The following is a 27,089-nucleotide window of genomic DNA, read 5'->3' as shown; positions in this document are numbered from 1 at the left end:
TTGCCAGCCCACCCGTGGGGCCATCAGCACCCACCCTGCCCTTGCACAGTGCCTGTGGTGTTCTCTCTTTGATGTAGCTGAGGAGAGGCAAGGCCTTTAGCGTGTTCACCATGGCCTGCTGAGTGGGCAGGGGAGGGCTCCTAATCCCACTCAGGGCTAGGAGGGGTAGTAGGATGTATGTGTAAATGTGTCGGGCCACCCCATTACTACAGAAACAGTCTCTGGACCGCCTTAATTGCTCCAATGGAAACAAAGCCAAGGTGGGGCAAGGGTCCCCAACTATTACATGAGCCTTTTGTGCACCTGGTAAAGTTCAGATAGCAAGTCAGAGGAAATCACTTTGAGGGTTCAGTGTCTGCAAAGCAGGTAGGGGATGCGAGGGACAGAGCTTCCCCTACCACCGAGGATGTGGCCATGGCTCTCTGGAGAAGTTCACTGTGACTCAGAGTAAATGTGACGGGGTTCGGTAACAGACATTTGCTGTTTGCCATGTGGGCGCAGCAGCTCTGGGCTCTATTTGCTTTCTTCATCTAGTGTGTTTGTTTTCTCTAATATATGGCGAGAGAATATGGGGATCAACCTCTGGAGAGCTAATCCGCCCCCATGGAAACATGTACCTACCACGTGTGAAAGCAGAGGAGGGTTTGGGGTGATCACACTGACCTCTGGTGCTCTGGGTGGAGCCAGGCCAGGCTCAGAGGCTCCTGGGGTCTATGTGATTCTGTGAGTGCCTCTATGTGTGCAAGTGTGACTCTCTTACCCAGAAAGACATATCTATGGCACGAGAGAGACGAGCTGGGACCCCAGTCCTGTCCTCACTCTTACATTATATGCCGCTGAGTTTTAGCAACTGAACCTGTGACCCAAACAGCAGGAGCCGGCCGAGCCCGCAGCCTGGTCTTGTGTCTAAAGAGCAGGATGACTTCTGCTGGTGCTGGCCGTGATGGGGACAGTGGAACTGAGCTCCGCAGGGAGAGTTGTACCTGAGGAAGTCTGGCTTTTCAAGGGCAGAAAGTGAAGAGCCAGGTCATGAGATGAGCAGGAGAGCTCATCTTGGCCACCGCCCCACACCCGACAGAGAACTGATGATGTTGGACAGGAAGCAATGGCCATCCCCTGAAATGCTTCCAGCCTGTGCCATTGTCATGGCCACCGGGAAGGGGCTGTGTTCACACAGGAGGAGAATCTCAAAAAACAAGTGGTCTGATGATGGGCTCAGACTGAGAACATTGACAGGAACATTCTCAGGTCCAAGGATTGATTTTCCTTGCTCATTTGTTCATTTATTCATTCAATTATCCTCCTGGGGACCTTGACCTTACACTTGTGCGTGCCCAGCAGGACCCACTGTGGTGGCATCCAGCCCATAGGGATAGTTTCTTATTGAAATATCTTTTGTCTCTCCAATCGCATTTAAAGCATTTCTCCAGAGGATGCCACATTCTCCTTAGAAGACATTTGCCCACAGTTATTGGGGACCATGACTACCCAGGTGCATGTCCAGATGTATGTGGCTCCTGACCTATGCAAGGTCAGGGCTGTATCTGAGATGTGCTTGTCTGTAAGATGGCCACTGGGGGCTGCTCTCCACTGTGGCTTTCCTGTTGACCTTCTACAAGGACTCACCCCCACTACCCCTACCACTGAGGGTCTGGAGTTCTATCCTGGGGCAAATGCTGGAAGCCTGTAGGAGACCACTTAGTCCCAAAATAATCACACAGAAACTGTATTATTTAAATCACTGCTTGGCCCACTAGCTCTAGCTTCTTATTGGCTAACTCTTACATACTAATTTAACCCATTCCTATTAATCTGTGTATCGCCACATGGCTGTGACTTACTGACTAAATTCCAGCGTCTGACTCCAGTGGTGTCATGGCTTCTCTCCTCCTCCTCCTCCTTTCTCCCAGCATTCAGTTAGTTTTCCCCACCTAGCACTGTTCTGCCCTTGCCATAGGCTCAAAGCAGTTCTTTATTCATTAACCAATAAAAGCAACACATAGATAGAAGGACCTCCCACACCATTTCCCCTTTTCCATTTAAACAAAAAGGAAGGCTTTAACTTTAACATAGTAAAATTACGTATAACAAAACAGGTATCAAGCAAGAATTGCAATTATATTATTTATATTTACTTTATCTTTTGTCATAACTGAGGAAAACTATAGCTATCTGTCTATTCTTCAACTCCATCAAAGACTCCAGAAGGATATAATATTACCTAAGTAAACAGGAAGTGCATCATTAGCAACTTTCAAAATTCTAGAATTGAGAGAGACATCTCACTGTCTGGACAGTCACCCAAAGTATTTTATGTACTCTTAGGGCATCCATCTTCAGCCTACAGACCCATAGTATCCAGCAAACTTTTCCATGAAGCAGGAAATTTCAAAGACAGTTCCGCCTATATTGGAAGTTTGTCAGTCACTTTCTTCTGTGTCCTACAAAATATCTATCAGACTCTTTCATGAAGCTGTAATCCCGAAGGATTGTCTCACCTTTAGGCAAGTTCAGAAGTCATTTCTCTGCAGGTCCTGCATGTCTAGTTCATCAAGTAGTCCAGGCAAGAGCAGTTTCTTGCCCAAATGGCTAAACAATGCCATAAAGAGCCTCTTCGATGCCTATCTTCCTCTTGAAGTAATTGGTGTTGCCAGGAACAGATGTGTCTCATTGCCATAAAAAGCCCTAAGTTCTTAAAAGATTTAAATGCCATATTCTGAAGGTCTCTGAAAGATTTGAAGAATACCTAACTAACTGAAATATATCTCTATATACTAGAAAACTTCACTAACCTGACTACAATCTTGACTATTATAGATGTTTATCTATTAACCTATATTTCTTAATTATACATTACATTTTTAAATGAACTGCACAAACACAATACCTTAATCAAGGGCAGAAATATACATATACAGTATAACAAAATTTACCTTGAATTTGTATCAATAAACCAAGATCCGTACCAATGCAAATCTCTATAGCATATTCCATTTTAAATGTAAAGACACATTTATAGATGATATTTGGGAATATGGGCTTAGTTCTGTCTAAACATCTTCCTGCTGTTTTTTGGGTGAAGTAATTTTTTGAGGGGCATTCAAGCTAACCTTTCAGGGGCTCTTGGTCCATCAAACCACACCAGTCTGGAAGGATTCCACAGCCCGTGTACCCTGTGGGAGGCTGAGCCTGAGGAAGTGACATGGGGCATGGATGCCCAGGGGACCCCCCCCCATAATCCTTTGTGAAACTGCTGTCGAGTGTTCTAGTGGGAGGGGCACACAGTCCCCCAGGACATTTCAGAGTTTCACCATCACATCGTGCGGCACTCTCTGTTTTGCTGATAGGGTAACCTCTGAAATTTGAGAGCTTAGTGTCCGCTCTGGGTTTTAAAAGTGCTGACAGCTGAGCTGCATTTGAGCCCTAACAAGATAAAAGAAGCTGTTTCCTCTCAACAGTTGGTCTGCACCTCGTAGGTCGTAGGCCGTGCACAGAGATTAGACCAAGTGCAGGTCTACCTGCCTACGGCAGCAACATCGGCTCTGCGGCTCTGCTTTCACCAGGCACCAAGCCAGGTCCCAGGATGCAGATGAGAAGGGGTGTCTCTGTTGTTCTGAGGAGCCCAGGGCCTGCCTCTCTGGTAGGATGGCAGACATCATCACATGTTCTGTCTTGGTAGAGGCAGTCCTGATCAGGGGAGACCACACTGGAGGATTGTGCTGGCAGAAGCAAGGGGAGGATCCATGATGGGCTTGTCAGACAGGCATCTGAGTGAGGCAGTCACTTGTTAGTGTAGACACGGAAGCAGCAGGCAGCAGGCAGAAGTCACAGTAGGGCTGTGGCTCATGGATGGGCCAAACGAAACATGACTTCCACACAAGACCACTGTAGGGCTTTACCCACAGACGGGATAAGAGATCTTCAGCGACTTTGCGAAGGACAGAGGAGCCATTGCCCAGGACCCACCAGGATTCTCTAGTCACAGGCACGAGATGTTCATATCTGATGAGTTACACACTAGCTTCTAGGGAGTTTTTGCTTGTTCATTGGTGGAAAGACAAACTTCCCAAGAGAGAAACTAGCTGATGGTCAAAATCATGGGACTCTGTGCTAGAGAGGGTTGTATCTAGTGCTGAGGAAAGAAGGGATGTGACGAAGGGGCCGAGGAAAGGAAGAGGGGGTAAGAAGAAACTGTCCTGGGAGGGGAACATAAAGCAAGAATGCACCAGCCAAGAACGAGAATTCAGTCAACTCAAGGAGTTAGTGCAAGTCCGATAGACGTGACTGAAACCCAGGAAACCCCACAGGGGAGTCAATTCCTTGTCGCAGCTAGTGAGTCTGGTGGTGGCCTCTGAGACAGAAGCAGGGCTGTAAGTACAGCTGGCATGAGGGGACCGCTCAGGACCTTGCTCCTGGTTCCAGTGACCGGGGACAGATAGTCTCAGGCTCACTTCTCTCACTGGTTTGTTTTTTCTTGAATAAGAAAAACTTAGGAGGACTGGCTGGGAGGTGCACTAAGAGTGGATCCGGAGATGAGGCCAGATGTGTGTTCTGTGTTGGGTGAGGCCAGATGTGTGTTCTGTGTTGGGTGAGTCTGTCACGTGACGGTAGACTTGGGCAGGAGTTTCATGACTGCCATGGAGGCCCAAGGGACCTCTTTCTCACATAAATCTGTCAACTCTGCTTGTAAAAAACGTTTGAGGGAGGGAAAATTCCTTTAACATTTAGAAACACTTAAATTCTCCTTTAGACACAGCTGCTTGGGTTGCCCAGCTCTCTGGAAGATAGAGCCCCAGCTACAAAGCTATGGAAGTCTGTGGAGAAGCCACACCATGCCTCTTAACTTGGGGAGCAGGCAGATCTTACTTTCCCACACACTCCCCTGCTCAGGACGCTCCTGTGGACTCCCTAGAGCCCCTGTCACACACATATTCCTCTATTTTATCTTCTTTCCCAACAGCAGCACTGTCCCTCTCTCCCAGGAGTGTCCCTGGGCCTGGGGACCAGTGCTGCCCCACTGCGAATGATGAACCGTGGTTCTCACACCCAGAAGTGCCATCCTCTTGACCTGGGAGTGGCTGCTGCCCTCCCTAGTGTAGACAGGCTCACAGAGGCATGGGGTATTAAACAGCCCATGAGGGAATATGGCTGGCGCCCAGCAGATGGGGACTTAGGCTGTTGGTGCCAGAGCCTAGACAAGCACATGCCCACATGCATGGTGGGAAGCTCTGGAAACACAACCCAGAGGAGTCACCGCGGTGTCCAGTGTGAGCTTCGTGCCCGCTAGGCACCTTTTCATGGCGGCTGCCTTTCTGTTGGCTTCCGGTCTGTCTGGGACTCGGTCCTCTTCAAGCTCTAGCTTCCCTTCTGCCTTGTCCGTTTGGTCACTGCCTGATGCAAGCTGTGTCTCCCCTGGGCAGCTGCCAGGAGTTGCAGCGAGGTTCTGTCACCCCGTTCCTAGTCTGGCTGTGTTCGGCTACCTATGGCAGCGGCACTCAGTCTGGTGAGCTGTGCAGACAATTCCAATAGAACATAGAAGTGAATGGACCCGTCAGGAGAGGGAGACTGTGATATCCTGTCAGCTGGCCCCGTCCCCATGCTGGGAGTAAGAAGACTTCAGCTGCTTCCCTGTCCTCCCACCACACTCTGGTGCTGTGTCGTCAGTGCCGGGAATGAGGACCAATGGACAGGCCTAACAGATGCCCTTCTGTCCCGGAAGCGCTGAGGACCGGCCTCCCATGACTGTAGCAGCAAGGATGGTTTTGATGCCCTCTTCCCAGTCTATACAGCACAGGCTGCAGGGTACCTCACCTGGATCTAGAAGAGCATCCTTGCCCCCAGCTCCTACCATGGCCCAGTCACCTGCTTCATCTTTTCCCCCAATTCACCAGACTCTCTGGTCCCCAGGGTTTGTTGGGCTTCTCACCTTGTTGGGTGGCGTGGCGTTAGGAGAAAACACAATAGCTTAGAGGGGAGCTAAGAATGAGAATGCGATTTTTAAAAAGTTATTTCTTTTGTGTTTGTGAGTGTTTGGCCTGCATGTATGACTGTGCACCATGTGCATGCCTGGTGTGTACTGAGGCCAGAAGGGGGCACCGAATCTCCTGGAACTAGAGTTACAGATGGTTGTGAGCCACTACATGGGTCCTGGAAATCAAACCCAAGTTCTCTTGGAAGAGTAGCCAGGGCTCTTAACTGTTGAGACATCTCTTCAGGCCCAATAAGAATGGACTTTTTAAAAACACTGTTGTTCATCTGACTGTGAGGGTTGCTGATGCCAAGGGAGTGGCCCCGGCACCTACACCCCCCACGTCCTCCTCCCCCCATTAGTCCTATTACCATCAGCTTCATTCTCTACACTCCTGCCCCTGCCCTTCCACCTCCATGACCCTTCTGTCCTGTATCCCCTACCCTAGTGCCTTCTCATCTTCCTGCTTCCTTCCCTCTGGCTACCTGGCCCCCTTCCTGTTTAGTATTTCTGTCTCTTACATCCATGCCCACCAACCCTTCATCTCTCACTCCAGCTTCCGGCTCTCCTCCCTCTGACCCTCCTGCCCCCATCTCCCATGTGCCAGATCAGTGGGACCAAGCGAGATAGCACCCATTCCGTGGTGTCCCTTGCACACATGATGAATGTTTTCAGTGTGCACGCAGCGTCCCGTTGTCCTCCATCCCCTTCTGCTCCCTGCATCCTCACACCTTCCCCGCCCCCATGGATGCAGATCTGAGTAGCCTCAGGCAGCACTGAATCCAGGCTTCCAGCCACCTGCCCACAGTGCCTAACACAGGGCTGTTGTGTTTCTGTCTGCACAGCCCAGCTCCGTTGGGCTGGAATCCTGGGCCTCACCCTCTCATCTGCCACCCCCACGAAACTTCAGCACAGACCTCAGACACACCCAGACAGCTGGGTGGAACTGATCAGCTCTCACCATCACAGGTATATCCAGCCTGCTATAGGAAGCTGGCCTTGCTGGATCATGACCTGCAGCCCGGGCTACTCCCACAGAGCAGTTCAGTAGCTGGCTGTGTCTTTTCCTACTCACTCTGCAACAGCAGCTGTGAGCCCTACAGGCCCCCAGAATCCATCATGTCCTGAGCTTCTCGGTGGGGACACCCAGGCAGATCAACTCCCCACTTCTCATCCTGGAGCCTGGAATTGCCTTCAGTAGTCTCAGGTGGGCCCCGAGACTGAGACCCCCTGGTCCTTTCGGGGACCTAGAGGACTTCTGTGAACCACCCTGAATCCTGGCACCTCTAATTGCAGGTGAGTTTCAGCTTCCAGACTTGGGGTGGAGATGGGTTTAGGGGCACAGCATCTGATAGCACTGTCCGAGGAGTCTTGTCTGACACTGGAGCAGAGGTATCACCCTGGCCCACCCCTGTTGTTCTGTGGCCATAGTGCCTGGTGTGCCAGGAGCATCCTGGAAGATAGACGTGGCCACGCCCTCTCGGTCCCGGCTCCTGTGGCCTTTTATTTGACTTAGGTCCCACCTGTGTTTGCTTTCCAAGATGCATATCTGCCCACAGCTGCCAGCCTCACTCTGGGCTTGCGAGATGCAGCTGTCCACCAGAGATGGCTGCCCTGCCCACAGCATTGGTATTAGGCCAATGACCTCACCCTTGTCCAACAAATCTACCACCCCTGAAGCCCAGAGGGTGGACATGGCCCAGCATCCTGAGCCCACTGGACCCCAGTGTTGGGCCTCTTCTAAGCTTAGGGCAAGCAGGATTTTCAACGCCCTTGGTTCCCTGGGGCTCGTCTATCGGGTTTCCCTGGTGGCTCTTCCTGTTTAGCTCATCAATATAAGCATAGGTGGGCTTGCGAATACTCGTGAGTCTGCCCTGTGGCCTCCGGGAAGCAGAGTCTGGACTTGGTGGTGCGTTTTCCCAAGGTTCTGGGTGTTTGTAGGCTCAGTCTCGGTCCTGGGGCCTCTCTCTGCTTCCACCCCTGCTGTATGTAAATACCACCCTACACTCATTGATGCTGCATTAGCTACTTTCCATGTTGCTGTGAGGAGATGACATGCCTGACGCAAACCCCTGAAGGAAGGGAGGGTTTGTCTTGGCTCTGGGGTAGTCCGTCTGGGGAGGGCCTGGCAGCAAGATCTTGAGGCAACTGGCCACTTAGATCTGCAGTTGGGAAACTGAGTGATGAACACTGGTATTCAGGTCACTCTTTCTTTTTTATTCTTCTTGAAACCCCCAGCACCTCAGATAGGTGGGTCTTCCATGCCAACTAACTCAATCTAGAAGCTTCCTCACAGACATGTCCTGTTGATAATATTAACCGCAGACACTGTAAGACCCACAAATATAAAGTGCTGGTTAGTTATGGTGAACAGAGTGGGGTTTCTTCCTTCTGCCGCTGCTAACCCTGTAACTGAAGGCCTGAAGGAAGGCACACCACTGCTCTAGGAGGGAAAACCTTAAAACCGTGAAAAAACACTGGAGAGGGGTTCACAAAAATGCAGTAAAGCCTAGACCCAGTGTCATGATTATATCCCAAGGTCGGGAGGCTCAGAACTGGGGACAGTAGAGGAGCCATGGATAGGAAAGGGAGATCCCCGGGAAATAGGACTGAAAAGGAGGGTTCTCAGGCCCCGGGCCTGATCTGGGAGGTCACACTGGTGCTTATTTCTAAGATAGAGTTTGTTTGGAGTCGGACAGGAGGGGCGCTGGGGAGACAGGTGTACCTCCAGGGGGCCTGGCCTTGGTGGTATTGATCCTCAGGCTGTACCACGGTGACTTCGGCTCTCCCTTCGATGCATTTGCGCCTCTGACTGTGACACAGTTCCTTTGCACTGTGCCACTGAGTGAAAAGCTGGTCTTCTGGGGTTTCCAGCTCCTCCCAGCAAGGGTCATAAAGCGCTTGCCTTCTTTCCTCCGAGAGTTCTGACTTCTGTGCATTGGACTGCTTATCCCTGGCGTGTCTACAGTGTCTAGAGGACATGGGGCCCTGGTGACCTTAGGGAAGGACTGCTCTGCTCCCAAGACAGGAGGAGTCTTTGGCAGGACAGAGCAGTTTAGTGGTGGCAGGAGCCCATGTCATTGGTCACACATGCCCCAGTTCTTGAGGCTGGACCATCCACATCAATCATTTAAAGTATATGTTTAGGCGGCGATGGTGGCGCACGCCTTTAATCCCAGCACTCGGGAGGCAGAGACAGGCAGATCTCTGTGAGTTCGAGACCAGCCTGGTCTACAGAGCTAGTTCCAGGACAGGCTCCAAAGCCACAGAGAAACCCTGTCTCGAAAAACCAAAAAAATAAAGTATATGTTTAAAGTATGATACTTCTGGGCTGGAAGATGGGTCAACAGCTAAGATCAGATACTGCTGTCACACAGGACTCCAGTTTGGTTTTCAGCAATCCCCACTGGGTGGCTAACCGTCACCTGTAACTCCAGCTGTGAGGAATTTAGCACCTCTCGCCTCCTCAGGTACCTGCACGCACATGCACAAAGACACACATGCATGCAATAGTGAAAAGTGAAATAAATATTTTAAAATAGGATATTTAAGTACTATGTGCCAAATATTAAAATTTGGTTGATAATGCTGTTTTGTGCATAAATAAGCCATCCCTTCATGGGGGAGACTGGACCACCCTTGTACAAGGGCCCTGAGCTCTCCTCAGCAAAGAGGTGAATTCAGAGCCAATAATTACTTTCCAAACTTCAACTCAGTGGTTCTGAACCGGTGGGTTGTGACCCCTCGGGGGCGGCATGTCAGAGAGCCTGGCTATCAGATATTTACATGGTGATTTGTGACCGTGCAAAATTACAGCTATGAAGTAGCAATGAAAATAATTTTATAGTTGGGGTCACCACAACATGAGGGGCTGTGTTAAACCGTTGCAGCATGAGGAAGGGTGAGAACCACTGCACATGAGCAGTGAAGTCAGAGTCTCCCGCCCTCAGGGTCTCCCGCAGCTGTTTTCTCCTGATCCTTCAGTCCCTGAAGGACCTGGGCTTTGACTTGCCACTGTTCCCCTACGGTAGAGTTAGGTAGAGCCCTGTCAGATACCTTTGTGTGTGTGCCTGTGTGTGTGGCATGCGCATGTGTGTATACATGTGTTTGCATGTGTATGTATGCGTGTGTGTGCACGCTCATGTGTGTATGCATGTGTGTGCGTGCGTGTGAATACATGTGTATATATGTATGCATGTATGCACAGGCTCATGTGTGTATGCATGTGTATGTGATTGTATACATGTGTGTATGTATGCATGTGTGTGTGCAGGTGATGTGGGATTCCCCTTCCATTCTGAGCTAGTGTGGGATTACTTTATTGAAATTGACTATAAGCGTGTGTGCACGCGTGTGTATATATTTATGTGTGTTCGTACGTGTGCGTGTGTGTACGCATGTGTGTGTGCGTGCGACTGAAAATGGAACTAGGAGGGCTGCTACACTCAGACAGGCGAGGACTCTTCCACTCAGCTACCTCTTAGCCCTCAAATCACCTTTGTTACAGGTAGAAAGGGCCTTGCCTGTCAGCAAAACCACTTCGCCCAGCATACTGAACGGTGTGTGTATCTTAAGCAGACAGCTCCCTTGCAGAGTTTTCGGTCCTGATGGCAGGACGGGAAGCGAGGGCCCAGACTCACACCATTGGCCTGTGAGTGTGCGTGTCCTCTTGGAGCATCTGATGGGAAAAGCGATATGAAATGACAGCTGTCATGCTACCCTAGTCTTTGGGAAGTATGGCAAACTCCTCCGTCTGCCGGGGACCTGCAGCTCACTGATTCCTGGCCGGAGCTCAGGTGTACACTCCTGAGTTACTCCCTGTAACTATTTCAGCTGCTTCCCAGGCTGTGACCCTCCAAGGGCGGGCCTCGTGATTCAGCTGTCTGCCTGAGTCTGAAAGCAGTCACAGACTAAGTACGGCACTGTCCCCAGTCTATTCTGTCTTCCTGCAGGGTATCAGTGGGGCTACCCAGTCACCCAGACCTAGGGCCTGGCCCTGGAGGCTGTCCAAGAAATTCTTTTCTTCCCTTGACCTTGCCCCTTGTCCCCAGTCTTGAATAAGGCTATCTGGAGCATGTGAACACCCACGTGATGAGGAGCACAGTGTCTCTTCACCATGCTCGTCGTTGTTTGGGGACGGAGCCAGGGCATCACACATCACGGTGTGAGGGAGGGTGCTGGGGGCTGTCACAGAGCACTGTCTGGAAGAGTGTAGAGCGTGTGGCTGGCACAAGGCAAGGCCCAGCCACCAGCTGCCTGGGAATCATGTCATCCCCAGGCCTCTAGGGACCACAGGGAAGCATGGCAGAGGCTCCCAGAGACATGTCTGCACAGCAGTTCTGAGTTTCCTGCTCCCACTCTCCTCTATGGCCTGGACAGTGTAGGTTACCTATGTGTCATCCAGTGCGCTCTGGGTGCAGTGACTTATCTGCCACGCAGTGCACTCTGGGTGCAGTGACCTATCTGGGTACACTGCTCTGGGTGCAGTGACCTATCTGGGTACACTGTGCTCTGGGTGCAGTGACCTATCTGGGTACACTGTGCTCTGGGTGCAGTGACCTATCTGGGTACACTGTGCTCTGGGTGCAGTGACCTATCTGGGTACACTGTGCTCTGGGTGCAGTGACCTATCTGGGTACACTGTGCTCTGGGTGCAGTGACCTATCTGGGTACACTGTGCTCTGGGTACACTGGGTCCAAAGCAGAGACAAGATGGGACCAGATCTTAGCCACATGGCTCTCAGTCACTCACACATACACTCTGCACACTCGTGGCATACTAACACAGTGGAACGCAGGTAGAAAAGTACGGGGAGTTCTTGGATCTACACAAGGAGTGGGCTAGGAGGGCAGGAGGGGAGCTGCCCTCAGGAAAGGTGACCTTGGAGAAAGACGCGTGGGTAAGGAGCTGGAGAGGTGCAGGGTCTGAAATGTGCTCTCCAAGTGATTTCTTTCAGCCTTCAGGAAGTGTGGCCGCCCATGGGAAGATAGCACACACTCAGAGGAGCTTCATCCTTGTCTGGGAATTCGCTTTCTGTAAAGCTGAAACTTGAGCATCTCAGTCCGTTTTGTCCCTAGGGCCTGCATGAGCACAGGAGCACTCTGAAAAGGAACGCACAGCCCCCTTCCCAGTGGCCTCTTTCCCAAACTCCATTGGCTTCTTAGGTCGTATTCATTGAAAGCATAGCTACTTTCCACGAACACTACTATGGCTGTGGGCTGTGCCTTACTACAGACGCAGAATGGAATTAGCGTCTCCCCTACTGTTCCAGGCTGGTCTCTGTACTCCTGCATTAGGGTCTCCACTAAATGTCTCAACTCACTTTCAATACTTCCCAGACTTTGGGCTTGGCCATGAATCTGCTGCAGGCTGGGCTGCATATGTATCTCAGGCATTGTCTGCAAAAAAGGCCAGGAAGGTGGCCTTAGCATTGTAGGATGTCACTTTTTTGTCATATTGAAAGTAAGCTGTGGTTTTAGGGAGGGTGGGCACTGCTCCAGTCAGGTGATAGCTGGTGGCTCTTGGGTTAGACTTCCTGCAGTGAGCTGGAATGGAAGGACCCGCGAGAAAGGCAAGTGTAGTGATGGAGTCATTCTCCCAGAAAGAGAAAGAGAAATCATGAAGTGGTCAGGGCCACAAGAGCTTCTTGAAGCCTAAACACAGGACAGCAGCCAGCCCCTCTCCTTGTGTCTCACAGTTTACATGGTAGGCCTCCGTGGGGTGTCCATCCCTCTCACGCATGGCTCCCTTGATGAACTGATGAGAACCTGCCGTGTGCCCTGCAGATCCTGGTCATTGTGCACACTTCTGTGTGCCCTGCAGATCCTGGTCATTGTGCACACTTAAATTGTGACAAGCATGGGCTTGGGGACTCAGAGAGCTTGGGAGAGAAAAGCAGGCTAGAAGAAGGAACTTGCCAGCTCCACGGGTCTTGCTTCTGTCCCCAGGCACCTCCCTCTGTCACATGGCCCCTTCCCAGCAGAGGACAGTCCTGGACTTCCTCCTGTCTCTGGGCTTACTAATCACTCTATGTAAGCAGCCTGTTTCTCAGAAGTACAGTTTTACTTTCGCTCCATATGTGTCTACTGCTGTGTGGGTACCTGAAGTCACCCAGTGCCTTCACTGTCCTTGGGCTAAAGCACAGTAGGGGACCATGGACCTTCAGTGCCCTCAATGGGGGTAGACCTTGACAGCGTGTCTACAGTGTGGAGACCTGACCGTGTCTCCACAAAGTAGGTACTTGGGGTGGGTGTACTCTCGTCTGCCTTGAGTTTGGGGAACGGGAAGCTGGACATGGGAAAAGGTGGTTGCTTACCCAGTTTGCCAGGAATCATGCCTTGATCTGCACTGGTGGCCCCAGCAATTGTCCTGTCCCCATGGGTTGATGAAGAGAGGGTTGTTCCACCAGGATACAGATGATGTCAGAGGCTGAGAAAAACAAGGAGATTGACGCAAGAGGATTCACCTGGCAGGTGACACCCAGCAAGGATAGCGTCAGAACAAGGGAAGGATGAGGGTGGATCCCAGACTACGAGCCTAGCACACCTATTTACATTGTGGTACCAAGCCTCTGATGGATGGCCGCCTGAGTTCAGACAAGGTTGGCCTGAGATGCGTTTCATTCTGTTGGTAGCAGACAAGAGCACCAGGTGCCTGTGGAGCAAGCCCTGTCAGGACAAGCTCCCGGGTCATGTGCCCAGCCACCAGAGTCCCAGTGCAAAGGCAAGGGTACTCAGGTAAAGGAGACGATTCATTAGGTGTAGATAACACTGGGGACCCCAACAGGGGTGAGAGGCGTGAAGAAGCTAGAGCCGCTGAGGGACTTCTGACCCTGGTGGGGGCTTGGGACAGAGAGGAGCAGGCTCGGGGGCAAGTGTGAGATCCAAGGTCTCACATCTCTGCTCATCACCACCTGGTGGCTGCAGCCATAGAACAGGAGTGTGATGACTGTTCAGGAGGGTGGAGCCTGGCAAAGCACTGCAAGAGCCTTCTCATCATTGGGGAAACTGAGGCAGGGGGTGTCAACAATGAACCCACGCTCCCGGCAAGCCTGGAGCCTGGGAGAGCCCACTTCTGAGCCCTTCCCTCCACTACCACAATGTCTACCCTCTGGAGAATGAAGGAGCCTGAGGGTTGCATCCAGAGAGACAGTCGGCCTGGGTAGGGGGCATACCTCGCACCCAGAGGCTGTCTGAATGGACAGGACCTGACTACGCTTGGAACTCTAATGGTTAAGAACCTGCTCCCCAGACTATGTGGGTAGATAGGACCTGGCTGGGCTGGGGCCTCTATGGCTTAGGTCCCTGTGCCCGGCTGTCCCTGTGGATGGAACCTGACTGAGGTAGGGCCCCTGCAGGGAGGGTCCAGACAAACAACAAGCCGCCTGGCTCTGCAGCCAGCAGGACTCAGCCACTGCCAGGCTCTCAACAGTTAATCGTCTGCAGCAGGATCAGTGAGCTGATTCTAGCTCCTTAATCAGGACATCGAATCTGAATCTGAGATCCTGCGAGGAGCAGGAGCAACAGCCGCAGCAGCCCGTGGCACCCAGAGGCCAGCTCTGCGCAGCAAAGCCAGGGAGGCAGTGTCCCCGCTCGGCAGCCCAAGATGGAGCTCCACTGGCTTCCTTTGTGCGCCCCAGGCGAGCTTGCCAGCAAACAGGTCGCCGGCTCCTGACCAGTGGTGAGGGCGACAGCATGACTTTGAGCCTCATCTCCCTGCTGTCCCAGGACGTCACAGCCCTGTGGCTCCTGCTGAAGACAAGTGCAGGTGTGTCTGTGTGCTGCGTCCTGGTTTTCCGAGGAACCAGCGAGTTTGCTGTGGATGTGTTGTAAGAGGAGGGGTGGGGAGAGTGAGTATGTGTGTGGTAATGGAGTGGGGGGAACAAGATCAGCTGGGGTGGTTCTGGTGCCGGGGTCCTATTGTTGGCTGAAGACTCTTTTACGCTTGTGGCTCATACAGCTGAGTGCAGATGGGGGTGGGGCATGGACCGGCAAGGTTATAGAGAGAACACACCCTTCCTGGAGGGTGGGGGGCGTGATGCCTTGCCCTCAGACCCTGCCTGAGCGTCCCTGAAGGACAGCAGCATTTCTGTCTGCTTCCAGATGAAGGGTGGCTGCATGCCTTCTCTGAAGGCTGGGAACAAATGATCTCCTTTGTTTAGATTTTTCATGGGCATGCCGGCTGGCAACTGAAAGGCCCCTCCAGAACTGGTGGCATAGCTTTGGTTTCCTCCTAGCGGGAATACCTCGCAGGTATTAGCCCCATAGCTGCCCATTTGATGCCAGAGGCGAAGGAGAGCAGGATATAGGACTAGATGGCTGTGGTCTTCCGGCAGTGAACTGGTTCTTTCCTGGGGGCTTCTGTAGTCTCATTTAGACCTGGTTCCGCCTCTGCAGGTGCTGTGGGCTGGTACCAGCAGCCCGGTGCTGGGCTTTGGCACTAAGGAACAGGGCCCCAGGGAAGGGAGCAGAGTCATCCCAGGAAAAAAAGAGAACAAGGGGCCTGGCAGAAAGGAAGCGGCTTGGAGTTCCCCCGTTATTTCTGAGAGGAAGGGCACTCCTTTTGAAGTATTTTGTCATAATTACATTTCCTACTGGCATTTCTGCCAAGCACTGATGAATGACCCATAAAAGATTTTTGTGACCGCTCATGAATCAGCCCTCAGCTCTGTGACAACAACTACTATGGATTTCCCAGTAAAGCCGAGGGGGACAGCGTGGCCCGTAGAGGATTCCCCAGCACATCAGAGGCAAGGGTCCACACAGCCACAGCTGACCCTGCCTGTGCCTTAGCCCGGTCGAGTTGGGAATTCTTACAGCTTCCATTCTCGGCGCATTCACCCAGTGTGCTGCGTAAGCTAGCAACCACTCAGAAGTCTTCCCTGCGAGCGTTTGGTACAACTAGGATGCGTGTCTCTGGCTTCCAGGAACCATCCGTCAGATTTCTGGATAAACAGCTTGTGCTTGCGATGAGTGCAGCCGGCCGCAGCCTTCGTAGCTGCAGACAGCTTCCCTAAGTGGGCACACCCCTGTGGGCACCCAGAAGCCATTTTCTGGGACATCTCGTGCTCTTAGTGCCTATGCACTCAATGGGGATAGGTGGGCAAGAACTCGGCCCCTGAGCCAGGGTGGTAGGCCTTGAGGTTATCATGGCTGGTGGAGAATGGGAATTCATGTTTGAGCCCACATGCTCAGCCCATGCCTGTCTATAATCCCTGAGACCCACCAGCCCCACCCCCACACCTCTCTGCCACTCTCACCGAGTCTGTCTCTCTCGGGGTATCTCTCTGTCGCTTTCCAGCTTGGTGTCTCTGTCGTGTTCTGGTGTCTCTGACTGACTAGACTGATTTTGTTTGTCATCTCTGAGTCCCTGCTGGCCCTCCCCCGTCGCCTCAACCATTCCCTGTGTGTACCCATGGTCTGCTGCAGGGCCAGCCCTTGTCTCTTTGCCTTGGTGAGGTCAACCTCCTCAGTGTGTTGTGTGTTGTCTCTGGTGAAGGTTGACATAATTGTGTTTTTAGATTTGTAGAAGCCTTAGCTCTTCATAGGAGATAAAAGTCCCTCTGTGCATTTAGGGGAGGAGCACGGGATCCATCTCATCCCAGGAGGCTCTTAGCACCAGGCCGTGGGGAACCCAGTGTCCGTGGGAACACAACATTGCCCTCTGTCTGGGGAACAGGGCTTGTGGCATGGGGCCCTTGGCATTGCCCTCTCACAGAGGTTCTGAGCGATCCTGTCTACAAGTCGTTATTTTAGAATGGGTGCAGAGGGAGCGAGGTTCCCGCTCACCTGCCCATCACTCAGCCACGGACTTGGACTAGGCTGGACTGATCCCACCTGCATCAGCAACGAAAACCCACTGCATGGCTAACAGGGCGTAGTTAGCCATTGAGATACCATGTGGGCTCCTGGCCAGGCTCTGACACACTGAAGATTTGCCCCAGCACTCTTCACATGCCGACCTCACCGTGTCAGGCCCAGTCCAGTTGCTCCTTCAGAGATATGTTCCAAGACTCCCTTGCTGTCCTGAGCCCAGAAGTGGGCATGGCTGGACAGCCATGACTCTTGGACTGGGGTGATGGAAACGCGGCATCTGGAGCCCAGTTCTTTCTGCTTTGCCCTGCAAGGGTCAACATGAGATCTCCTGGATGGGTGAGGGCAGGACGCAGGGACTGGAACTTCCCTCTCGCAGTAAGCAGCTCTGCCTTCTTTGGGTAGGAACCACCTTGAAGGCCCCCCTTATGCCTGGCTTGTGGGCTTGGTTCGGAGCACAGTAATACAGTGGAAGTCACTCAGAGGATGGTCATCCCCCTGATGCCCACTGACCCAGCACTGGTCCCTCTGGGCTCTCATCAGGGATACACAGCAAGAATTATCCTTCTAATATTGTCACTGCCTGCTCTCTGCTTCATCTCTGGCATCCTGGAGGGAAAGTCCAAGGAGAGGCTGGTAGGGTACAGGTGTCACTGCCTTATGGTGACCTTGGCCAAGGGCATAACCTAGGTGATCCCCTCTCCTCAGCTTCCTCACATCCTCCCGTCAAGGAGCCCCTGAGACCACAGCTGCAGGCACCACCCTGGTGTTTTAGCTTTGGCTCTTGTCAGTCACAGTGGACCACGGGCAAGATGGCGGGTACTGTGTACCTGGCAATGTCTTCATAGAGCGAGGGTATCACACAGCCACACATGCTGCTGAGGTAATGGAGTGACGGCGGAAATTATCTCGTGGTGTGTCATGCATCACGTTGTACACCTCAGCCACACGTGGTGTCTGCTTGTCCATGTACCACAGTGACAGTATAAGTCACCAGGAGATCCCCACTGAAGGATGGGTTGTGGGGTAAAAGGCTGCACGGTTCCTTATGCTGTCTCCCAGGCGTCAGTGTTCATCAGAATCCCCATGCTTCCCAAGTTCTTCTCCAGCCCACCTCTGTTCCCTGCTGGAGAGGCTCATATGTCAGCCTAAAGAAGTCACCAGTGGTCAGGGCAGGATGCTCCTGCCATGCATACAGTCAGCTCCCTCTGCAGCCCAAGTTATTCAGCCTGCCGTGGTTCACGCTTGGTCATGGAGTGGGACTGAGTTGTAAGCCGGCGCCACCCCTGCGATCTCAAGCTCTTGGTGGCCTGTGCCCTGCATTTACTGATCAGTGTCTGCAGTGGAGATGAGGCCCCATTTCATGGTCATGTAACCATACTTCACGGGTCAGTAACTGTGTCTGCACAGTGCCTGCCCAGGGGCACCTGACACAGGTGAACAGAAGCAGGTGGCCCTCAGCCCCCACCCTCCAGTGATTCCGGGTCAGGTTGGTGTGGTCATCAGAGCTCCAACAGGCTGCTGACCTCCAGCTGTCCTGAGATACAGCAGCTGAGGCACCCCATCCAGCAGGGTGGGGCTGGCAGAGTGAGCCCTCAGCTGCCATCAGGGCCACGTGTGCTTTAAGAGGCCAGAGAGCAGAACTTAGGGCTGCAGGAAAGAAAGATGGACTGCAAGAGAATGGCACCCCTGTGTCTGTGCCCTCCTCTGTTTAAGGAACGCACACAGCTCACTCTCATCCACTCGCCTGATCAACTGTCCCTTGTTCAGGGAACATCCTGAGGAGCTGAGACCAATGCCTTCTCAGAACCCAGGGCCTCAGGTAGACCCAGATCTACCATAGGGGGAGGTGGCAACTGAAGCTGGGGAGGGCACGGGCCAGCTAGCTGCCCCCTCCCCACAGGCCACAGCTGTGGGCTATGACCTGTGATGACAGAGCCAGGCAGGTAAGCAGCCCTGTGAAGAAAAGGCAGGGCAAGGCTGGGGCCAACCATGTTAGCTGCGTGTCCCCCAGACCTGTGCTTCAGTGGGGTGCATACATCTCAACCTCTCCACCATCACATCCAGATTCTCAGACATGGAGTTAGACCCCTTTGTGCTCTTAACATTTAATGAGAAGTGCAAAAAGCTTGATGTCAAAGATTTGCCAGAGATTTAAAAATATTAACTCACTTAAGGAAAAAAAAAGGCAAGCCCATTGTGAAGAGGCCTCGGTTCCATCTAGTTCTGATAACCCTGACTTATGACCTAGTGAACTTGCCTGGTCCTGGGGCTGCTGGGCTCTGGCATATGCAGTGCCCGGCTGTATCTGAGCTTGGGCACACCAGACTTAGAGAACTAGGAAGGCAAGTGACCTCGGCGTCACTATGAAGACAGTTTGGTTTCCCTGATCCCTGAAGAGTCCTTGACTGTAATGAAATGTGTTTTTTCTTTAAAAACCAAGGACAAATGTCCACGGTGCCAATCTTTCTGATTGAACCTGCTCCCTAGAACAGTGCACGTGGCCTTGCCCCCTTCTAGCACTGCAGAGGAGGAGGCCTCTTCACAGCCACCTTTGACTCGTGCTCAGGTGCTGGGAAAGGTCGCCGGCACCCAGGTGGTGGCCCCTGTGACGAAAGCCAAACCCTTGATCTCAGAAGGGCCGGGAGCTTCAGGGACGCTTGTTACACAGCAGGAGCCTTCACAGGCCCGAGACTCACTTTTTCCCTGTGAAACCTTAAACACTTCTGACCTCTGGCCTTTGAGGATGGCTCCACGCATCATTTCCTTGTCTCCTCCTCACCGTGTGCCACTGGCGAGAAAGCCTCTGAGTCAGTGGGTTGAAGTGAGGTTGGTCCCACGAAAGCAGATGTGATTGTCTTCCAGAGCATGACAGTGGCCTCCTTCTACTGGAAGGGCATGCGCCAAGCCTAGGGTCCTCCATGGTGCCAAACCTCCCCCAAACGGTGCTTCACCACCACATTCCACAGTGAGTGACCGCCGCACATGAGTGCATGGGACACTGGGCCTCGGTGACACCATGCCTTCTGGGGTGATTTGAGGCGGTCATGTGCCATCCAGGAAGGTTAACGTTTAACAGAATTCTGTATGGTGCACGTGCTGTGGAGTGGTTCAGGAAAGTGCACTGTCCTGCTGCTTGGTGGGATGGGAGAAGGTGCCACCGTGGCTTTACAGTCTGAGCATCAAAAGAGTCTGCCCAGCGGCCAGAGACCACAGGCCAGGAATCAAGCGTGAGCATGGGTAGGCTGGGAGGGACGGCCATGCTGACCGACTTTCCAGTTCCTTCCCTGGCCCTGGGCCTGACTGTCTTGTGGCTGTTGAAGGTTAGCCCCATATACACCTCTCCAGCTGGATGCTGGGTGTTGGTCTCTCCATGAGGTCAGACACACTGGCCCCACCCCCACACGCATACACAGCACGTGTGTTGTAAAGGAAACTCCCGCCATTCCACACTCCGCCCCAGCTGTGTGGCTCCCACCCCATATCATAGCAGAGATAGTACACCTCCATCTTTGCATGTTTCCGTTCTCTGAATCAGGATCGTTGGGTCTGGACTGAATGCCTGTGTCTTCTCTCCTTAAACCACTCAGGAATGACCCGCCCACCAGTAAACGGTTTGATGAGTTCCCATGGGGCATCATTCAGAACTGGGCCGAGGCAGTGTGACAGCTGTCACTACTGTCACAGGGCATTCGACAAGTGCGGTGTTTGAGGCTTGGTGGCAGCTTGGGAGAGCGGCAGTTGGTGTGGGCTCGGCCGGATAGGAGTGGCGGCATCCGTTACAGGACCTGATCCCCCCTTCTCTGACTTTCGGCATCAGACATCCTCTAGGGGTTCCAAACCCAGGGCCCATCTGAGGATCTCGGGGAGGCAGAGGCCATGGCCTTGCTCATCACCTGATTGTTTTGCCAGCACTAGGGTGATAGCAACCCCACAACACATGTGGAGAGGAAGGTGGTCCCCGGCAATACTACCGTAGACGTGGAGCAGGGCGGAGGCAGGCGGTCATCCAGCATGTCGGTAATGAGTAAATGTCTGCTACCACCAGATGCGCAGGTCACCACCGCTGGCCCCCTGAAGGGAGAGGCCACGCTAGTCCAAGCTTTTGTTCTTGTTTCAGTGACTGCCTCTGAGAAGTTGTCTTAGCTAGGGTTTCTATTGCTGTGAAGAAACACTAGGACCAATGGCCAAGGTCACTTAGCTCCTGTCAGTCAAGCCAGAACTCATGCCCAGGACACTTGGCTCCTCTTGGTCAGGACAGAGTCTGCCCTGGGCTGAAGGACTTCTGCTGCATTCTCACCTGTCTGCTATCCTGGCTCCCTCAGCCATGACCTGAAGTGGAGGCCCATGCCCCAGCCCCCAGTCCCCATCCTCCACCTCCACATCCTATCCCCTGGGCTCCATTGCCATGCCCTGCTCCCATACCCTGACCCTACACACCATTCCATGCATCTTTACAGCTGTAGATCACAGCTTGGAAACAGCTGTCCTGGACACTAGCCATTCCTGCTTGTGGCAAGGAGCTGATCAAAGATACAAGTATCCCAGATTAGACAGACTTCCTTTACAGATGGTAAAACTTTTCCTTCACCCATTGACTCAAAGACGAAGGGTTCAGGAGAGAAGCAGCTGCCCAGGGAGCTAAGTTGTGCATGTTGCCCCTGAGCAGGCCATGGGGAGACACCGGGGGGCTGCTCCCCTCCAAGTTCCCCTTGTCCAACCCTCTCAGCTTCAGAAATGCCATCCTTAGCTTCTACTTCTGAACCCTGCAGCTGGGTCCTTACTGAGGAGTCTCAAGCCAGCCAGCTTCTCCCTACCCTTTCTTGACACTGACCCTGCAATCACATAAGCATCACTGTGTGTCTTTGGGCAAGTTATCTTACTCAAGCAAGGAGCAGCCTTACCTCCTAAGTGCCTGTAATGGTTAAATTCATTAACAAGAAAGAGCTCGCTGCTATTGCTGCTATGATGAGCAGTTTCCTGTAGGAACCAACTGAGGTGTAATTTAATTGCTTGGGACACTGAAGCTCAAGGACCCCACCGTTCTCTTGTTTTTTGTTTTTTTGTTTTGTTTTGTTTTGTTTTTTTACTGTGGGAACAGACTTCTGCAGACCTCAGTAAACAATGGCTTTCCTGGTAGGTGTAAGAAAGGGCGGGCTTTATACTTCAGCTTTCCCCTAAGCTGCCCTAGTGATAGCTCAGTGGGTGTGTCAGTGTTTCCTAGAAGAGCTGACTACTCCCTGATAGTGAGGGCTAACTTGAGCAGCACTGCCCCCCAACACTGTGTTACTTTAGGGGTCTCTCCCAATTCTGAAGCCGAAGAGTTGGGGATGGGAAATATGAGCACCCAGGGACTTCTCAGACTGCTCCAGTGGTGCCTGGTGTGGGATGGTTCTACTTGTGATGTTTATCTTTCCTGAGCATGGCAGAGAGTTCTGTGGGACAGGCGGAGGTGATACTCTATGAACCTGGCCCTAGAGATGCCACAGTGGGAGCTGGACCCTGGCGGGGTGGCCACAGAGGTCAAGTGCTGCCAACTTTCACGTAGCAAAGGAGGCTGCCAGTCATGCCTTCCGTCTACGTCCAGTTGTGGGAGCCTCGATGAGAATGAGCAGTGTCTTCTGTGAGAGCAAAGCAAGCTTCCCGGGTGCAGTGTTCCTTTAAGGAGTGGTTGCTGGCTTGGAAACCACCGTGCGTAGTGACACCCACACACCAGGGCGTGAATGCTTGGGCAGGTGTTTGCCTGGGCAACAGTATAGCCCTTGGAAAGGTGAGAGTTTAACCCCTGACCTTCTGCCACAGGGTCATGCCTAGCGTGGGGTGAGCAACACAGCACACGCCACATGCGTTCATGCGAAGTTGGTGGATTCCCCGCCTTGCACTAATGAGCTCCCAGGCTGGTTCCCACACACTGAACCGAAAACTGTGGGCTAGTATTGAAGATACCTGGGGGAGGCAGAGCCAGGGATGACACCCTGGGTGCTGTAATCTGTGCTAGTCTGTAACTGTGTTACCCACATCAATGGCTTCTAGCCCGTGCTGGCCTGGTTCTCTACTGAGTGAATCTGAAGGGCAAACCTCCTGCCCTCAAGGTGCGTTCCCTACCAACGCTCAGGATCCATCTTTATTGTGGGCCTCAGTTTTAAAGCTTTCAAGAACTTGCTTTCTAAGATCAAGGGGACAAGGATGGTTAGTGGCACTGGATTCAGTTGTTGTTGTTGTGTGTGTGTGTGTGTGTGTGATGTAAATACTTAAAAATCAACAAAATGACTAATTAAAAAAACAACTGAGACTTAGGAATGTAAGAATTCTGCCAATCCTGGCCAGTAGCTCCCAGCAAGTGACTGCAGTACTGGCCTGCTGGCATTGTGGCTCCACCCAGACCTGCCACCCTGAAGATGCAATATGGTCTGAAGTTTGTCACTTCAAGTGTCACTGTACAGAATTTAAGTTTTATTCTGCCCAGCTGCCTTCCTCGTGTCCCCTTTCTGTGAATAAGGCCACGTCTGTGGTCGGAGGCTCTCCAAGGGGCTTGGTGGGCTCCTCTCCCACCAGATGACTGGTGATGTAATCCCATTCGACCTTCAACCCTGGACTTTGAAAAGGAGCATTATGTTTGATTGACGGTGAGCAAAAGCCCTTGGGGATGGGCTTTTTGTTGGCTATAAATAAAAGGGGATAATTAGCAAATAACAGACTTTACTGTGTGACCTTAGGCGTCTCTCCCTGCAGCAGCCAGGCAGGGAGTCCTTTCTTCTGCTTTGTCCCCTTGACTGAGTCATCAACAAAGCAAAGATGAGCTTTCTCATCCAAATCAACTTCACTACACAGGGTGCCCTCCAGTGTCAGACCTTACCCACCTTGCCCTAAGGTGCTCATTGTCACTGTCCCTTTCTCTGGCCTTGGGTGGCAGAGGCAGGGGTCAGAATGCCCCTCTGGTGGTTGGAACTGCCTGAGGCTGTGTAGGAATCTCACCACCTGATGCCCTTAGCGAAGCCTGCTAGAGTGAGAACAGCTTGAGTTGGTTTGTAAGGATTTTTGCTTCAGCCATCTAATTTTGTAGAACAGGAAAAATATCTAGAGACCAAAGAATGGCCCTTCCTATGTGGACTCAGGTACCCAGAGTCCAGAATCTGGCAGCATCTTTGTGTGCATTAAACTGAGCAGTTGAAGGCCCTTTGGACCTCGGTCCAAACTGAGTGGGATTGAGATGGCAATCTTCACGTGTCTCTATAAGGTGATGGCCCCTTCACCCCTAAAAAGGCCATACCAGCGCACCCCACCCAGGCTGCACTTCAAGAGCTAGGACACCTACTTTCTTTCCTTACTTCCTGTGTCCTGACACAGGAATCTGGGGTGTGGGAAGCAGTGCCATGGAGCCGAGGAGGGTTTGGACTCAGGCTGTCTATTGTCCCTGTGTCCTGAAGCCCCTCCTAACTGCCTCTCTAACTCTGACAGGGTCATGGCCAGGGTCTCTCAAATGTGGGGTGTTGTCTGTACCTCCTTGTGCTCACACAGAGGAGCTCTGTGAAAGCTGGCCTGTCTGACCTCTGACTAAGGGAGGGGGTGACCTGCTTCCTGCCCAGGTCACCTTCTGGGACTCTGCCTCCTGTTAACCAGTTTCAGTAGGACAATTCGCTATACTTTTCCCACTTCTGGTCTACAAATTAGACTGGCTGAAGAGATTGAAAAAGCTTGCATCTCAACGCACAGACTCACCCATCCTTCTTCAGTTACAGAAACACCAAAAAGAGTAAAGATCATAATGCAGGGGAAAATGTCACTAGCCCGCTGAGCTCTAGGGCATGGGATGGTAACGACCAAACTCCCGTGTTGGCTGTGCAGTGCTTGCGGTCACTGTAGGGTCCTTATGGGCTTTGCCGTGACCATGCATCACTCACACAATATATAAATTATGTAATATTATGTCTGTGTACGTGTCATGTGTGTGTGCGAGGACATGTGCCGATTGGTGCACATGCCTGTGGGGACCAGGGGACCTCAGTTGAAGTGCCTCAGGTTCCTGCACCCTTTTGTTGTTGTTTATTTTGAGAAGGTCTCTCATTAGCCCGGGATTTGCCAACTTGACTAGACTGGCTCATCAATAGGCCCCAGGACCTGCCTGTCTCTGCCTCCCCAGCACCAGGATCACAAGGTCATATCAACAGGCCTGGCTTTTTTCACAGGGGTTCTGGAGATTAGACTCAAATCCTTGTATTCTCAAGGCAAGCACTAAGCAACCAGTCCCAGCTGTGCCATGAGCTCGAGTAAGGATGAAGCCCAGGTACCATGGTCTCTCCAGCTATGGGCATGGTGGGGGCGTGTGGTAGCTCATGGGGTGAGGACTAAGGCCATGCTCAGGCAGGCACTGTGGCTGTCAGACCGCCCACAGGATGGGTACCTGTTGGGGAGCTGTGCCAAGACCCAGACTGGATGTGCATCAACGATACATTTAGGCCAGTCCCTGGAGAGAGGTGACCCAGGAGGCTCCTGGGTGACCCCAAATGGAACTCAGCCATATGTAAGCCCCGGCCCTGTCCATGGAAACATCTCTATCAGGTGGTCAAAGCATGGAACAGAGCCTGTGAGGTGGGCTGAGTTCACGTTGGAACCTTCCCATCCGGGAAGGTGTCTTCCAGGGGACAATATCATTTACAAACTCACAGAATCTAGTTGGGGGATTCTGCTGGACTAGCCATCAAGGGCCACAATGTTGTTTTTTGGGGGGGTTCCCCCTTTGGACTAGGTGCAGCCTAGAGTTTCAAAGGTCCAGGTATGTGGTCCTTTGGTAGAGGACCCTAGGGTCATGGCAAGAGGTCCCTAGGGTCATGGCAAGGTCCCAGGGAGCTTTAACCAGCTCAGGGATCAACTCATCACTGGTTTGGGAGACCATTGTATGAACCGTTCTTGGCTGTGGAGAAATTGCCAGCCTAAGGCGATACCCACAAACTTCCCAGCAGCCCCCAAATTTCTCAGGAGTTCAGGAAGACTCTTGATCACCTTTATTGTTTCTCCTTAAGTCAGAAGTGGGCTTGAGAGCAGCTCTGCTAGGCCTCCTTCCTGTTGCTGTAGTTAATACCGCTAAGAGAAAGAAGCCCCTGTAAAACTCACACATCGCCACCTGAGGAAGGCAGCGGATGAGCCACCCCCAAGAGTCTCACACAAGGCGCTGTATATACAAACCCTAAATCATTTCCTCAGAACTTAAAGATATATGTCTTGGTGGATGGCTCTTTCTGGCCTGCACTCCCCACAAATTAATTCTCACTGCCAAGAAGTCTGAGTGATGTTGGCTCTGTGTGTTGAGTGCACATGTGAGGCCAGCTGGTGTCTGCAATTGTCCCTTGCCCTCTCCTCACGTAGCCCTGCTGTGTTCCCCAAGGCTCTGACAAACATGACATCCCTGGCACCTATTTTCCCGTGACAGTGTGGAGCCCCTGTGTGCTGGTGTCATGAGTTTTACCAGCAGGCGTTTGAAGCACCAAAGAGCAGTACAGTTAATACCCGCTGACTCCTTGTGAGCTTCCAGGTTATGGCGTCTCCACAGCCCACTCTCTTGGTCCTCTTGTGATCTGGGTCTTCATGGGTAGAAATTACCTTTGAAGTCACCTGCCAGTGATCAATGTGAGTCACGGGTCTAACAGACACTGAATGTTTGTCAGGACGGTTAGCACTGTCTTGCCTTGTGCTAAGGACCGCCACCTTTGGCCTGGTGGATTGGCTTCCCCCAGAGAGTCCCTGTAGTCCTCCCTGTCCCTGCTATCTTGGGACAGCTGCAGTGCTGTCTGTTAGTCTGTGGCTTACAGTGAACATCAGGGCAGAGCCACCAGCATGCAGCCGGGTCTCAGTCTCCAGGAGCTTCAGGTACATGGTAGGACCAAGGGCAGGCAGGCACAGGACCCTGCACATCTGACAATTTGTAGTGGCCATAGTCTGTGATGATGGCAGAAATCCCTGTTAGCCAGCAACAGGTGAGAGCCCTGGGGTGCCTGCACCTCTGCCAAAGAAGGGGAGGAGACACTTTGTTTACCTGAGAATCTGGTTCTGCCCTCCTCCCTTGGTGCCTCTCTCTCTCCCTCTTTCCCTCTCTCCCTCCCACCTCTCTCTTTCCTCCATCACTCCCTCCCTCCATATTCCCCCTCTTCCCTTCTTTTCTCTTTTCTTCTCTGACTCTCAGACACATTTTTAAAAACTAATGGTGAGCCACTCAGCACATAACATTGTGCGAGAAACAAAGGCTTGCTCTGCTCACTGGAAACCGAAATGCCTTTTTCCAGCCACGTGACCACGGCTCCCTAGGTGTTTGTAG

The 27,089-nt window shown here is 52.4% G+C and overlaps 1 protein-coding gene across 11 annotated transcripts in view; it reads left to right on the top strand.

Moving 5' to 3' along the window:
• Nucleotides 1–27,089, top strand: part of Mcf2l (MCF.2 cell line derived transforming sequence like) — a 132,595-nt gene that overhangs the window by 55,984 nt on the left and 49,522 nt on the right. Inside the window, exon 1 of one of the 11 annotated variants that reach the window (XM_057753072.1) lies at nt 14,487–14,735. The exons of 9 other annotated variants lie outside the window; for them this stretch is intronic. In XM_057753072.1, the coding sequence (XP_057609055.1) occupies nt 14,663–14,735 (73 nt within the window). In that variant the 5' untranslated portion in view covers nt 14,487–14,662. Of the gene's footprint in view, nt 1–14,486; nt 14,736–27,089 lie in introns of those variants that run through there. One more of the 11 variants, XM_057753078.1, reaches the window with a different exon arrangement.

The sequence above is a fragment of the Chionomys nivalis genome, chromosome 20 (genome assembly GCF_950005125.1).
Source record: "Chionomys nivalis chromosome 20, mChiNiv1.1, whole genome shotgun sequence".
Classification (NCBI taxonomy): domain Eukaryota; kingdom Metazoa; phylum Chordata; class Mammalia; order Rodentia; family Cricetidae; genus Chionomys; species Chionomys nivalis.
Note: the sequence above shows the minus strand (reverse complement) of the source record. Positions and strands in the feature narration are given on the sequence as shown.